We start from the raw sequence: 13,054 nt of genomic DNA on the forward strand, positions 1-13,054 counted from the left end.
CGTGGAGAGAGCAGTCCAGTTCCCCCCAGAGCACCGCAGCCGTGGTTTTGAAGTTGCAGAGGTATGGCACAGATGTCTGCCAAAGGCATTTGTACACTTAAGACACCCTTGAGGTGATAATGAATAGTTTATTTGGAATGCATCAAATCTGGTCTCGAATTGCTGTCTGAAAACTTATGCTGAATCTCTCACATTTTATTTATTCAATTATGATCCAACCTTACAGAGATCTCCAAAATTGGAGGAAAAAAAATTAAAAATGAACAGTACTAATGTCTTACAAGAGTTAGAGAAAAGGAGGATGTGCTTAGCACATCTGCCATGCTTTTCTGCATTTGAATCTGAGCCTTTAACATTCATTTTGTATATTTAACTAGGCTTGTAGGAATCCATCTGAGTAATCACTGAGAGATCACAGAAACCCATCCAAGATGCAGACATCATGCTGCCAGACTTAGCTTCACTTTTTCTGCCAACCGCAGCACAAACTCTGCACTCCTGCGGACAAGCACCTGTCCTTCCCCCAAATTAGTACTTCTCAAGCTTCACAGTCACATCACAACTTTTAACGCCAACTTCCAAAAGTCAGGCTGCACTCAGCAACAGCCTTGCTCCACAACAGCACTACTCAAAGCCTGCTACCGTTTCTGCTACTGTAGGAGGACACCTCAGAAACTTCTGGTGTTTCGGAATAAATAGTACCAGCCTTGCTGCTGACCCAAGGCTGCAACAGTGAAATGCCCTTCTGGATCACTGATCACAGTTAGGTGCGTTCACCCTTGCATAGGCAACCCTGCTGACAATGTAGAACACACCCACAAGCTGCCTGTAGGGTAAGGCTGCTTTTCTTCCACTCATGTAAGTACCTATAAAGTCAGATAGCAGCATTACTATCCACGGAACAAGACATGAAATACTTTAATGCTTCCTTTCAGTGTTCTGCCTTTTATCTCTCTGAGACGGATAAACCTCACCAGCAAGAATATATGGCTCGATGCCACTAGATGGGGTTCAGAGAACCATTTTCCTCACTGAAATAGGATGTGATATTGAAAAAAAAACCCGAAACAACGAAAGACAACCAGAAGCAAAAAAAGTGAATGAGTAAGGCGCTAGCATCGTCCCTTTTTCACCTAGAATGTATCTTCATCTTTCAATCATCAAGAAGAATAGTATTTGCACACCAAGCGTCAGAGGTTTCCAAGTGATTGATCCATATCAAAGAGGAGACCCCTACAAGGTTATATTTAATACCCACAGAGAATTTCTAGTACTTTTGGGAAACCTAACCTAGTATTCTTGATTACTGCTGACAGCTGCCAATTTCAGAACTTAATACACTGCTTCAGCCTCCCAACTCTTCATACTGATTCCTGATCGACTCTTCATATAGATTCCTGATCATCTCAAAGTCTACTTTTCTTATTCTTGGTCCCTAATTCTGCAATGCACCTTCCAGTCCTTACAACCAAAGCTCTGTATTTTGAATTCCAAAGAATGCTGTTATCTAATCTTTGCTATTGGCCCAAGCATTGCTTTTGTAATACTTTTAAGGCTAATTTTTCTACAAAGAAGTGTAACTTCTTCTGTGCTGTCTCCAAGAAACGATGCACATTAGCTAGTGTATAAAGAAACTCTAGGTCCCTAGGGCCACTGCCACTGCCTAATTCTCTTTCTATTCCATTAATTACTAATTTACGTTTCTGGAAATACCAGATTTGATACTAGAGAAAACCTTACACAATTAATACTTTTTAGGGGAACAGACATACACATCTTCCCATTGTGATTCTAACGGGTATAACTTTACCTCTGCCAACTGGAAAAGTGCCGACTTCCCACAGAGCTTTACTGGCTCAGGGCTTGACAACTGGGAAGTATTTGATGAGATCTAGGTTTTAAATGAACAGAGGAGAAAATATTTCAGTGGTATGCAGGAAAGAAAGAAAGGAAGGGAGAAGAATGAAAAAATTCAGGAGTTAGTTAAATCAGTTGCTTTCAGATCTTTATGGCAGAAGACTCTACTTTGGATATCCAAAAAATAATTAACAGGCATTTAAAAGTTAGCAGGATACAAGCAAATAGAGGATTTCTTCCTTAGATTAAGCTCATGGATTCTCTTCTATGTTTGTATTGTCCACAGGTAATATTCTCATGCTATGTGTTTCATGTGACTAAGTGAACAAGACACATCTGTTGCTTAAGACACACGAATTGTGGTGGTCAAAATCAAATAAAATTCTCCCAGAAAGCGTGGGCATTTTTCGCCCCATTTGGTTAGGTATGGAAGAGGACCATTTGGCCTCATAGGCACTGTCTGTTTCACTTTTTTTAGTTAGAAAAAAGATTTAAGACCTCACATCTGGAAATCAAATCTAGCCTTCTAAATAGATGTTGGTATGCCAGCAGCAGCACTGAGTAAGTAACTATCACCGCACCGCAGGGAATCGCTCTTACTGCTAAATTTTTTTCTGACCTGCTTCCAAGTGCAGCATTATGAGTTCACCAATGCAAGAACTAATCATTATTTCTCATATTTGATCTTTTTTTGGCATGGCATTACATGGTAGTATTTGACTTGGAAGCCTTGAAAAGCCCTAAGATTAGGGGCAAGACCACCAGTGTTTCTGTGTAATCTGTCACATCACAAAAATCACACTTAAGATCTTTCAGAAAAAAAAATTATCAGGTTAGCCCTTCTTTCTGTTTACTGTCTTTCTTTTTAATTAGATTGTTTGAAGAGTTCACTTTTCAATCGTTAAGGGGATTCATTATACACACATCATCACACCTCACCCCCCATTAAAAAACAGGACATCCATTTTACTGCAAACTATTTAAAATACAGTGAATAATATACTCAAATATGAAGTAACAATAATTTTTAGTATTAAACTAAAATATTTCAAAACCTTAGTTTTGCTCTGAGACAGTTCAGCAAACCTACTCATGACTGCACGGGAGTGATTTATACACTGCACTTTGCAGGAAGAGGGCCTCAACTTTTTATCTTTCCACCCTAATAAATTCTCAGCTCTTAATGATTTTTTTCAGTGCAATATGAATGGCAGAAAAGGAAAAAACACCTACACACTGAAGTCTCACCTCAGAACATGTAGGCATATCTTGCCTCCTGATGTACAATTTTAATAAGTGTTCCTAACAAAATGCAAGTGAGATGCTTGCAGTACTAACAGATGAAGAATTTGATTTTGATAAGAGAATGGGTGTTCCTAAAAAAAAAAATAAGTAAAAAAAATTTCTCTTCATAGTCAGGAAAACAAAATGCCAGACGTAGGAGTAGAACTCATTCTGTCCAAATTGCTGGTGAAACATCAAAAGGGATGGCTGATCAATCACTTATCAGTGAGATTACAGATCTCATTCCCTGTCTTAACACTATCTTCCAGTTTTAATTATAATAATCAGAACCTGCAGTGCTGTAACCACAAATAGCCCCTTCTCATGTAGAGATTTAACTCGGGGACCATTAGGATCAAGTTATTATCTTTTATTACACTGCAGGTCAGCATTATAGCTACTATATTACATTGTAGTTTATATAGGAAGCATGTGTCATGGTACCACTTTTTAATTTCTCTCCTACAACAGGCGTTTCACTTCAACACAGATATTTAGCAGCTTTACCTGGGAAGATCACAGCTTTACCTAAGGGAAGGCTGGAAGAAAAGACACTGACCAGCTCTCACAGTCCCAATTTCAAGGTAATCTGACCAAAAGTTCTGAACTGAAACCTTCTGTTCAGCACAGAAATAAGCAGCAAGGGTTGCCCACAAGCCCACTCAGAGTGAGTACATGAGAATGCAAGCAGGGACAAAATCATCCTCAGGCACGCGTTTTTCCTAAATGATAGTAACCTGCTGGACTAGCAAAGAGAATTCCACCTTGTTTCATGGTGCATGTGATTTTTTTATTAAATTCACCTATAGAAAAATGGCAGAAAAACAGCGGAAAGTGAAGAGCTTGGAGGTTTCGACTTCTTTTCGTTTTCAAGATGGTTACACCAGAAATTTTATTGCTTCCGCTCTCTGGAAGCATTTTCTTTGTTTAATAACGGTGAGAGTTTAACTAAGTAAATCTAACAGGTACTCTTGTTTCTTCTCAACGAAGCAGTCACCACCATCTGTTCGCGTTTGCCAAACACACATCCAGCAAGACCAAGAGAGCACGGGGTCCCATCTGCTCCCCTTCCCTCACGCGGTGAGGAGGATGACAGCAAGCAGCCCACGTGAGCGGACGGCTTGCAAACAGCCACTGCGCTAAGGAACACAGCCCACTGCTCAGAAATCTCTGGCCTATATAAGGGCTTTCCAGAAAGGTAACGAATCAGAAGGATGAAAGTAGGACCAAGTATTTGCAGTATCAGAGCAGAACTAGAAAGCCAAGAGCATAACTTGGCAACATTGCATGTTTCAAATAACTCGTGTGAGGACAGTCTATCGTCTTTGAAGACCTCCAAGGTGCTTGTTTGCGCACCCACAGGACCCACCAAAGTCCCAGTAGTCCCAGCATTTTCATCATCTGTTGTGGCAAGTGACTGGGCAGGCCTCATTAGCTGCATACTCAGCAGCTTTAATTGATGACTATAGCACTGGGGCTAGACAATCAGATGAAAGGTGAGCTGAGGCTGTATAGACAAAAAGAATCCCACGCTATGTCTACACATAATGAGCCATTCCTGAGTGACAGGGGACTTGTACTCCTGGAGTAAAGGTGTCCATTTTACATGAGAAACCCACTCAATGGGATTGCTGTCTGCACAAAGCAGCACTCGCACTCACCCTACTGCAAAGGTGGCGGAGAGAAAAGGAACATATGAACAACACCCAGCCAGAACCAAAACTGAGCTGGGACGGCTGCCAAAAGTCTCCAGGCCCATCCTACCACAGCACGCTTCACATTTCTTCACAGGTCTGCTTGGCTACTGGCTGAGTAACTACTTTCTCTCCCTCTCTTTTTTTCTTTTGTGGCCCTGCACATTGCTGACAGAGGCCTACGGCAAGTTGCCTACCATAATATAGCTTACTAAATGTAGTCGTGCGTTTGGATAGACAGGACCCAGCAAGAAGCAGCACAGTCAGGGAGGGGATTTTTGCCAAACTTGACAAAGGCACCCTGTGCAAATGAAAGCCCTTAGATGTGAAAGAGCACAAGCAGCTTTAATAGCAGGGGGGAGAAAGCTTAAAGAGGCTCTGTAGTATGCTCAATACTTTCCCCTGGAACAACCTAAATGAAATCAGGCTGCAATGTTAGAAAAATGCCATTTCTCTATTGCTACAGATAAAACATGTTAGTCATTGCTACTAAGGTTTCAAAACAACGGTGTAACATAGGAGGAATAAGCATGGACAGTAAGGGGTCTTTTGTGGTTTTTTTGTTTGTTTTTTGGCTTTTTCATATATCTGTCCCTTATCTCCAGACACCGAAAAATCAATCAAAAAATACACCCCCCTCCAGACTGCACACACATTTTAATATTTTTACAAGAACTGTTCTTGGGCTTCTTTCACTTGGTTTAAAAGGTTGCCTTCAGTACATGGCTTCATCCTGCTCAATCCCACTAATTTTCTCAAAAGAACTTTCCACATTGATCTGTAACTTTAAATAAAGGTGGCACATATGAAAACATCCGCATGATTAGAGATATTAACTCTAATGTATCTCTTATAAGAAGAGTGTTTGTAGTCAGGTATTTTATAGGGACTGAATCAGTAAATTGTTTTTTTCTCAGTTAGGCCTCTTAAGAAATACACCAAGGCCCATCCTAGAAAAGCTGAATACACACAGTACACAATTAGCTTAACATTTAACAGAAAGAAAGGTGCTGTTCATAGTCAAATCTCTGTAAGCACACGGAATAACAAAGAGAGTATCTTTTTGTGCCATTGTGCTCCTCTCCACAATAGCACCAGCTCCAATTCCAGTCTTTTCAGATGCATCCTGAATATACCTTTAATATAACTGATTCTGCAAGCAGTACCAGACTCCCTCAAATGGGCAAGAAGAGTATACATGTGGAAAGTAATTCACAGAGGCACATTAAACACATGGGGGAAAGTTCTCAAAAGCAATCTTTAAGAACTCCAAGGAGGAAGAATAGCTTACATCTTTAGGGGTAATTTACAGGCTTTATAAGTCACCACCTGCATAGTGTCATTTCAGAGTATCTTTTATTTGTTATTTTCCTAGATGCAATTAAGAGGCCATTTGGAACATACGTCTGCAGTGGTCCTTTGGTAATGTTCACCAGCCCAGTATCTTTTGTTTATGCCACAGCTGGCAGAACTGGCCAGTACTTCGTCCAATCACAGATTACGGCCCCCAACCCTTATTTTCTTAACACAATACTGTCATGAAGATAAACACCTACTGATGGGAATCCCTTACAGGACAGGGTGTTCAGCCATGCAGTGATAACTTCTGCTGCTTCCTCCCATCCTCCCCCCACCATGCTTCAGCCATTATACCTCAGCGAACTGAAACAACGCAGACTCCTCCGTTTGTTTTACAGCTCTCGGGACTCCAGGCTGCGATGTGCTTGAAGAGATCTGCCAGAATAACAATTATGTTTGTATTACTTAACTCTTTAGTTTCAATATCAAACTTCAACATGCTACATTCCTGATTCATCACACAGAAAGACTGCTGCTACCTAAACCCAAACAAATTAGTCCCAGCACACCCATACAAAGAACAGGATCTGCTTTCCAGGAGATGCATAAATGGGTGATCTGTGAAACGGTGACTTGTATTATTTTTTGCAAGGAAAACTCCTAGGATCCACAGAACGGGCTGAGACCTTTTTTGAAGGGCTTCTATTTGCCCACTGGTATGTCAAACAAAGTATTTAATACTGTATTGTATTTCTCAGTTCACTGAAGACCTGAAACTGCTGCATGGTGATGCTGATAAAGCACAAATTACTACGTAGCACAGAAGGTAAGTGTGGACAGGGACACAATGCATGCAGGTACTCTGACTTACCGGATCTATCCCAGACAATAAAGTAACTGCATTTTATACTGTTTAACATTCATCAATTATTTTTGTTGTAAATGACACTTCTGGTTAATTTAAGACCCTAGTACAAGTACCAGTTACTTTGCCACTGACACATATACACCTACCATGCAGTGGTTAGGTGCAGCCCCACTATAGGCTGCTCGACATCCTTGAAAAATAAGACTAGCTAATATTCATTTCTAATTACTGATCATCAGTGAGTTACTTCTAAACCGTATGTTCTAGCAGTGCAGGTGAGCTCGTTTCCTGGCACCCACCGAGGCTCTTCTGCAACAGGTAAGGAAATGCCAGCAGTCACAAGCCCTCAGCAAGAGTTTGCCCTGCAGTACACAACACGACTCCTGCTCACTACTACACGGCTGTGACACTTTCCTGCTCAGGCAGTAAAATGAACTGAAACAACTGAGTGAGCTGGTATTTGCCTTACTCTTCTAAAAGATTTAGCAGTGCAATTCAAGAAACAGACTGTTATCAGGAGGAGCTGTACAAGGTGTGACACTGCTCAACTGACAGTGTAAGTATACAAAAGCAGCTTAGAAATACTGGAAGATGGATGTTGACTTAGTAGCACTACGTGACACTGGAATTAACCAATTTTAGGAAGCTTCTAAGTAGTGCTTTTCATTGCTAGCACACCAGGCATTTCCTCTTTCTAACAAGAAAAGCCAGAAGGTCATTTAATAGACTAATTGCAGGTTATGTACTTCACTCAGGCCATTATCTTTTATCAGAAATAAAGGATCAGTGCTTTAATTCATTTCCAATACATTTTGGAAGCTTCAGATCTTAAGCTGAAACTCACATCTTGTAGGTTGATGTTAAACAAACAAACACCAAAACAAACCAAAACTAGCATATTTCCTTTGTGCTAGGATTGCAGTGCACCTGTTCTATAAATGATGTTTAGGGAAGAATATGAAGGTGCACACATCAAGGAGTATTAAAGATACAGGAGTCAAATTCACAGCTGCTGTGAAAACAGGCAATAAAAAGAAGCCCCAGCTATGACAAAACTTCTGTCCATACCCACTTACTCAAACACTACCCAGTGTCCTGTACAATCAGTATTTAGAGCTAAATATTTCTATATCACTTGGTTACGACCATTTCAAAAGCTGGTAGGATATCAACAAGCAAGTGATGTTGGCAGAGGACCAGAACTCCTTCAAATCTCATTCTTCTTGTATTATTTATGTGAATGAAATCCATTAAAATTGGGATGAATAGTGTATACTTAGGGAAAAAAACCCAAAAAACCCACCCTCCAAAAAACCACACCACAGCTGCACTTCTAGCAATAACTGGAAATATGTTGACAAAAATACTGTACACTGCAAAACTAAACCATAGTTGCATAGAGCTACTGAGTGGTTAAACAACGGAAGAAAACTTTGGAAATTACAAAACTAGTTATTTTTGATGGACTAGGCAACTAAAGCAGCCACAAGATAAAGGACAAACTGTAACATCCAAATACATGTTAAAACTTTAGTCAGCAATACTCTAGTAACTAGAACTAAGTTTAGAACAAAGTGTAGGAAAGACACATCTCTAAATCACTGCTTAAACCACAGCTCCATTAATTGCACAGGGCTTCCACCATGTTCCTAAACATACTCTCTTGTACTTCAAGTCTGACCTATCTATGCGATAAATAAATCCAAAAGGAAGGATCAAATAAAAGCATGAATTTCAGCTAAAGGGTTTTGATTTCTCTTTCAGCTGAACAGCAAAACATCTTCAGAGGAAATACTGTGAAGGACAATCCTTTTTAAAGAAACTCACCTCTGCAAACTGAAACAATGACGACTTCTGACATGCTTCTGTAGAATTAGTTGCATCAGACTGAAAAGTACTTGAGGAAACCTGAAACAAGGAGTGTGCAGAATAAGACCTCAAAGGGGATTCTTTCAAGTTAAGAACAACAGGTAGTAAAATGAAATACCAGTCAGCAGTACAAAGGAGTAGCATTTAAGAGAAGATGGACAATCTAATGTTTCACAGTCCTGTATAAGTTAAAACAAAATTTATAGGTGAAAACACAGTTTAGCACACATTTTAATGCACTTGAAAATCATCTAGGAAGAAAAGCCAGAAAAAGTACCAGGGATTTTTTTTTTTTAATTCCAAACTTTTCAAAAGATTTCTATGCAACAAAATACTAAACTGATGATATTGGGCTACAACTACCTTTTATTGGTGATTTTATCAACACTGCTCTATCTGCAATTTATCCAACTGTTCTGTATTGGAAGCTAAAAAAAAGATTTGAAGACACTAAGAGTTGCTAAGTGACAGAAATACTTATTACAGAAAACAATCCCCAGGGAGCTAACAGCATGAAAATAAGTAGTTAAGGATACCATAAGCCCAAAACTGGACAAGTAACATACCTAATTATCCATTTTGGGGTGCTTATGGGAAGCAGTGCAAGAAAGAGTCATAACTTCTGAAATCAAAACACGAAGAAATGACTGTTCAAAAACAACAGCCTTATTTGAATTAATATAGAGCTTAGTCATATTGTTCTTATCAGCCAGAAACGTTAACCAAGTAACATCCTGTAAACAAACTGTATCAAATATGATACATCCATTAAATGTCACATTTGAGTGTAAAAGATTTTTACATGTAACTCCTAGAAGCATAAAGTACCATTAGCATAAAATAAGGTATGCAACATGGCTTACAGGTAACAGAAGAAGGAGGCTTTGTGGGATTTTAGGAAAAATAACAAGTTGGAAATTCCCCCCTCCCCCAATTTCTAATTTTTCCATGAAATTTCAGTTTATTTAAAGCATTTCAATGCAAATGTGTCTTCTCACTTGTTTACTACCAAACGACATATGCCAATAGTATTTGTTAGTGAATGCACACAGGAGATTTAGCTGGCAGCTGCACCTGTTGCCAGTGAGCACAAAGCACTGCAGAACAAGCAAGCCCACAGCACGCGCCGTCCGTACTGCTGCTCCTGCTGCTGTTCATCTGAGATGCTTTAGTACTGCAACAGCACCAGCGGCATTTTGTTTCAGTAATCCCAAACTCCCCTGAAAACATTAAATCTAAGTGTTGCGACCCACAGGCCAAAGGGAACATTACCACATGAAAACTGGCTTACGTACATGGTCAGACTTCTTTCTTCCCTGCCATAAAAGCAAGCAGTGACAGTGCTTCCTATGATCTATGCTTCCGTTATATTTATTAAACATGAAGCAGGATGCTTTATCAGTGTACTGTGGCAGTATACCAACCCAAAGGGTTACAAAAGAATGTACTTTTAATGCCCGTCTTTTGCTTTCTCAATGGTTTGTGTTACTATTTTCACTGATGTCGTGTTTATTACCGCTTTTCTCATGCTTCCGTATGGTTTCAGATGCCTTTGCCTCAGCAGTGGTGTGAACCATACCAGGGATGCATGCCCATCTTGCTGCTGTTGAGTGACCTGGCTATGAAGGGCTGAGTGTCTACACTGGTGCGAAATACGTAAGGAGGCTGCTTGCATGCCTGAGCCCTCATTTGGTTATTTCAGGCCAATTCACTGGTGAGATTCTCCCGGGAACAACCAAATGTGGGGTTCAGTTCTCCATATAAATTAAATTTTCTGCAGTTCAATCGGCTGCCTTGCATAGCTTAGTTTGTGGAGTCCGCTGAAACAGTTTGTTTGGAAGCAGAGCTCATTCAACGTGCCATACAGAAGGGCACTGTTTGCTCAGGAGAAGCAGCGTTAAGGAGGAAGCCGTGTGAAACCCCTGTGGGGTCGCTGTGTATCCCAACTCTGCCCACTGGCTGTAACGTGACAGGGACCGCGGCTTTGTGGCTTTCTCTGTCCATCTAGGGGCACACAACAGCTCTGATTTGGGAGCCGCTGACCTGTGTCATCCCAGATGCACTGTGCTGGAGTGGAGGAGCCCTCTCAAGAGGGGTTATATGACAACTCACCCCCTGCAACACCAAGGCTGCCAAGGCATTTGACCCCTTAGGGTCGAGAGGGAGGATAAACCTTCTCACTGCCACCAAGGCCATGTGCTGGGAGTTTGGCACTGCTTGTTCACCTTTGAGGTATGGGAATGACAAGCCATGGAAGGTGTGAAGTCCCTTCTCCCACAGCTTTGCACGTAAAGGACAGATTGCTGGCACCCAGTAACTGGGATTCTTTGATTCTATGGTTAGGATGGCTATACTTTTCCTATCAAACTCCATTACCTTTAGAAAGCTACTGCTGTTGCCTTTGCTTGACAGAAGCACTAACTTGAACTTGTTTCTTCTAGTCTGCTGCTCCCCAGACACTCCTGACTTGTGGGAAATTTATTATCTCCAGGACGATTTCTAACCTCTGCCAGGCTGAACCTGATCAAAGCACTGAAACAATTACCAGAAGGAATGGATGCACAGAGAATGCCATTGCATACATCTCATTTCCTGCTGTTATAAAATGTCCTCAACATCTCATTTCTTCTCATCTTTCCTCCTCTCAGCTTAATCCTTAGCTACACCTAGAGATTTTTCACTTCTGATTTACACCTCAGGCAACAGCACCCTGTGCAGACCCGACATTGCATGCAAGATAACCTTTTGTTCCCAAAGAGAAGGAAACTGCAAGGATAATGCCTCCGTAGTCTCCCTTTCCCTGCAGGCTACCACAACCTGCTCTTGAGGCAGATCACACCCAACGAGGGCGAGTGACAGCCCCTGTCTCACCTTCCGCACCGACTGATGCAGGCTTTAACGCCGTCCTGATGAGTCAGGCAGCGGGCAAGGAGGAAACTGGTAGGGGAGTCAGGTTTTGGACTGTATGATGAATCCCGGGATTTCTGGGTAGTAATCTACAGAAATGGCCACTAGGTGCTGCTGTAAGGCAAGCAAAGGGCCCGATGGGCAAGCAAGGGAGACGAGCAGGGTGAGCGAGCCGTGATCCTCACCCAGCTTCAGGCCCTCTGCTAATAAACCTGCTGTGAGGTGGTGAGAGGAGCAGGCTTTGCTTAGCACAACGGTAGTCTGGCGTTTCTGCTCGGGTGTTTAACAAAATACGCTCAGGAATACACCACCAGAGTCTTGTGTATGTGATGAAAGGACCGAAAAGCCAGGTGGAAACTCACTGTGTACCTGAATCCTTCGGTTACTGCTAGTAAGGTCTGCAGCTGCTCTTGTCTATCTGCTAAGTAATTCCAGCTGCTGCTTGGAAATCAATGATCTATCAACACTGAATTCTGTTATCAGAAGAAAAACTCTCTAGTCTACTCAAAAAAAAATAAAACACAAAAATAGGAACATAGTGACTGAAGCCTCAAGGCAATTTTGTAAATACCACTGTTGTGCCCCTTCCCATCCTCCAGCTGCAGGGTCACTTTCTTACCCGACATCTGCATTTCTGACAACTCAAACGTTCGACACCTGACTTGAAAAGTCCCTATACATCCATTTAAAATACATTTGACAGAAAATCAGCAGGCATTAAATACATTTAAGTGGGATTAGCAGACCTCCAAGTATGATTTCCCTCATCTTTTCTCTAGTTCTGAGTACATGATACCAGTGCTGCCTCCCTTCTATTAATAGTTTTTAAGATGATGATAATAATATTTAAGACCTATGCTCACAAGGCTACCCAAGTTGGCATAATCATACACATGCACAAGCAGTCAGGCTGTATGTTGACAGATAATCTTTTGCTTGGCAGTCTCCCAGTTTAAGAACCATATATATGTACACGTATCTTACATGTACACACACACACACTTTAATGATAATGAAAGCTACATCGTATCATTTACAGCATTCTTTTAAAAATGACACTGCATCTGTCCTTTTTTTTTTTAAAAAAAAAACCAACAGAAATGACAGAGGTTTAGATATACACTATGCATTTCTGTACTTAACACACATATAAAACTAGATGATCTTCTAGGGTTCCTTCCAACTCCTAACATTCCGTGATTCTGTGGAAAGCCAATACCTATTTTTTCTATAGTTAAGCAACTTCTGAACACCTTCACTAACAACACCTCAGCCG

At 41.0% G+C, this 13,054-nt stretch overlaps 1 protein-coding gene across 1 annotated transcript in view; it reads right to left on the reverse strand.

Annotated features, from left to right (window-relative positions):
• Window positions 1–8,910, reverse strand: part of BBX (bobby sox homolog (Drosophila)) — a gene marked incomplete at its 5' end in the record, with an annotated part of 36,535 nt that extends 27,625 nt beyond the window's left edge. Inside the window, 3 exons of the mRNA XM_009868628.1 lie at window positions 1,811–1,891; window positions 6,489–6,569; window positions 8,830–8,910. Of these exons, the coding sequence (XP_009866930.1) occupies window positions 1,811–1,891; window positions 6,489–6,569; window positions 8,830–8,910 (243 nt within the window). The remainder of the gene's footprint in view (window positions 1–1,810; window positions 1,892–6,488; window positions 6,570–8,829) is intronic.
• Window positions 8,911–13,054: the final 4,144 nt, after the last annotated feature.

Source organism: Apaloderma vittatum, unplaced genomic scaffold (genome assembly GCF_000703405.1).
Source record: "Apaloderma vittatum isolate BGI_N311 unplaced genomic scaffold, ASM70340v1 scaffold3164, whole genome shotgun sequence".
Classification (NCBI taxonomy): domain Eukaryota; kingdom Metazoa; phylum Chordata; class Aves; order Trogoniformes; family Trogonidae; genus Apaloderma; species Apaloderma vittatum.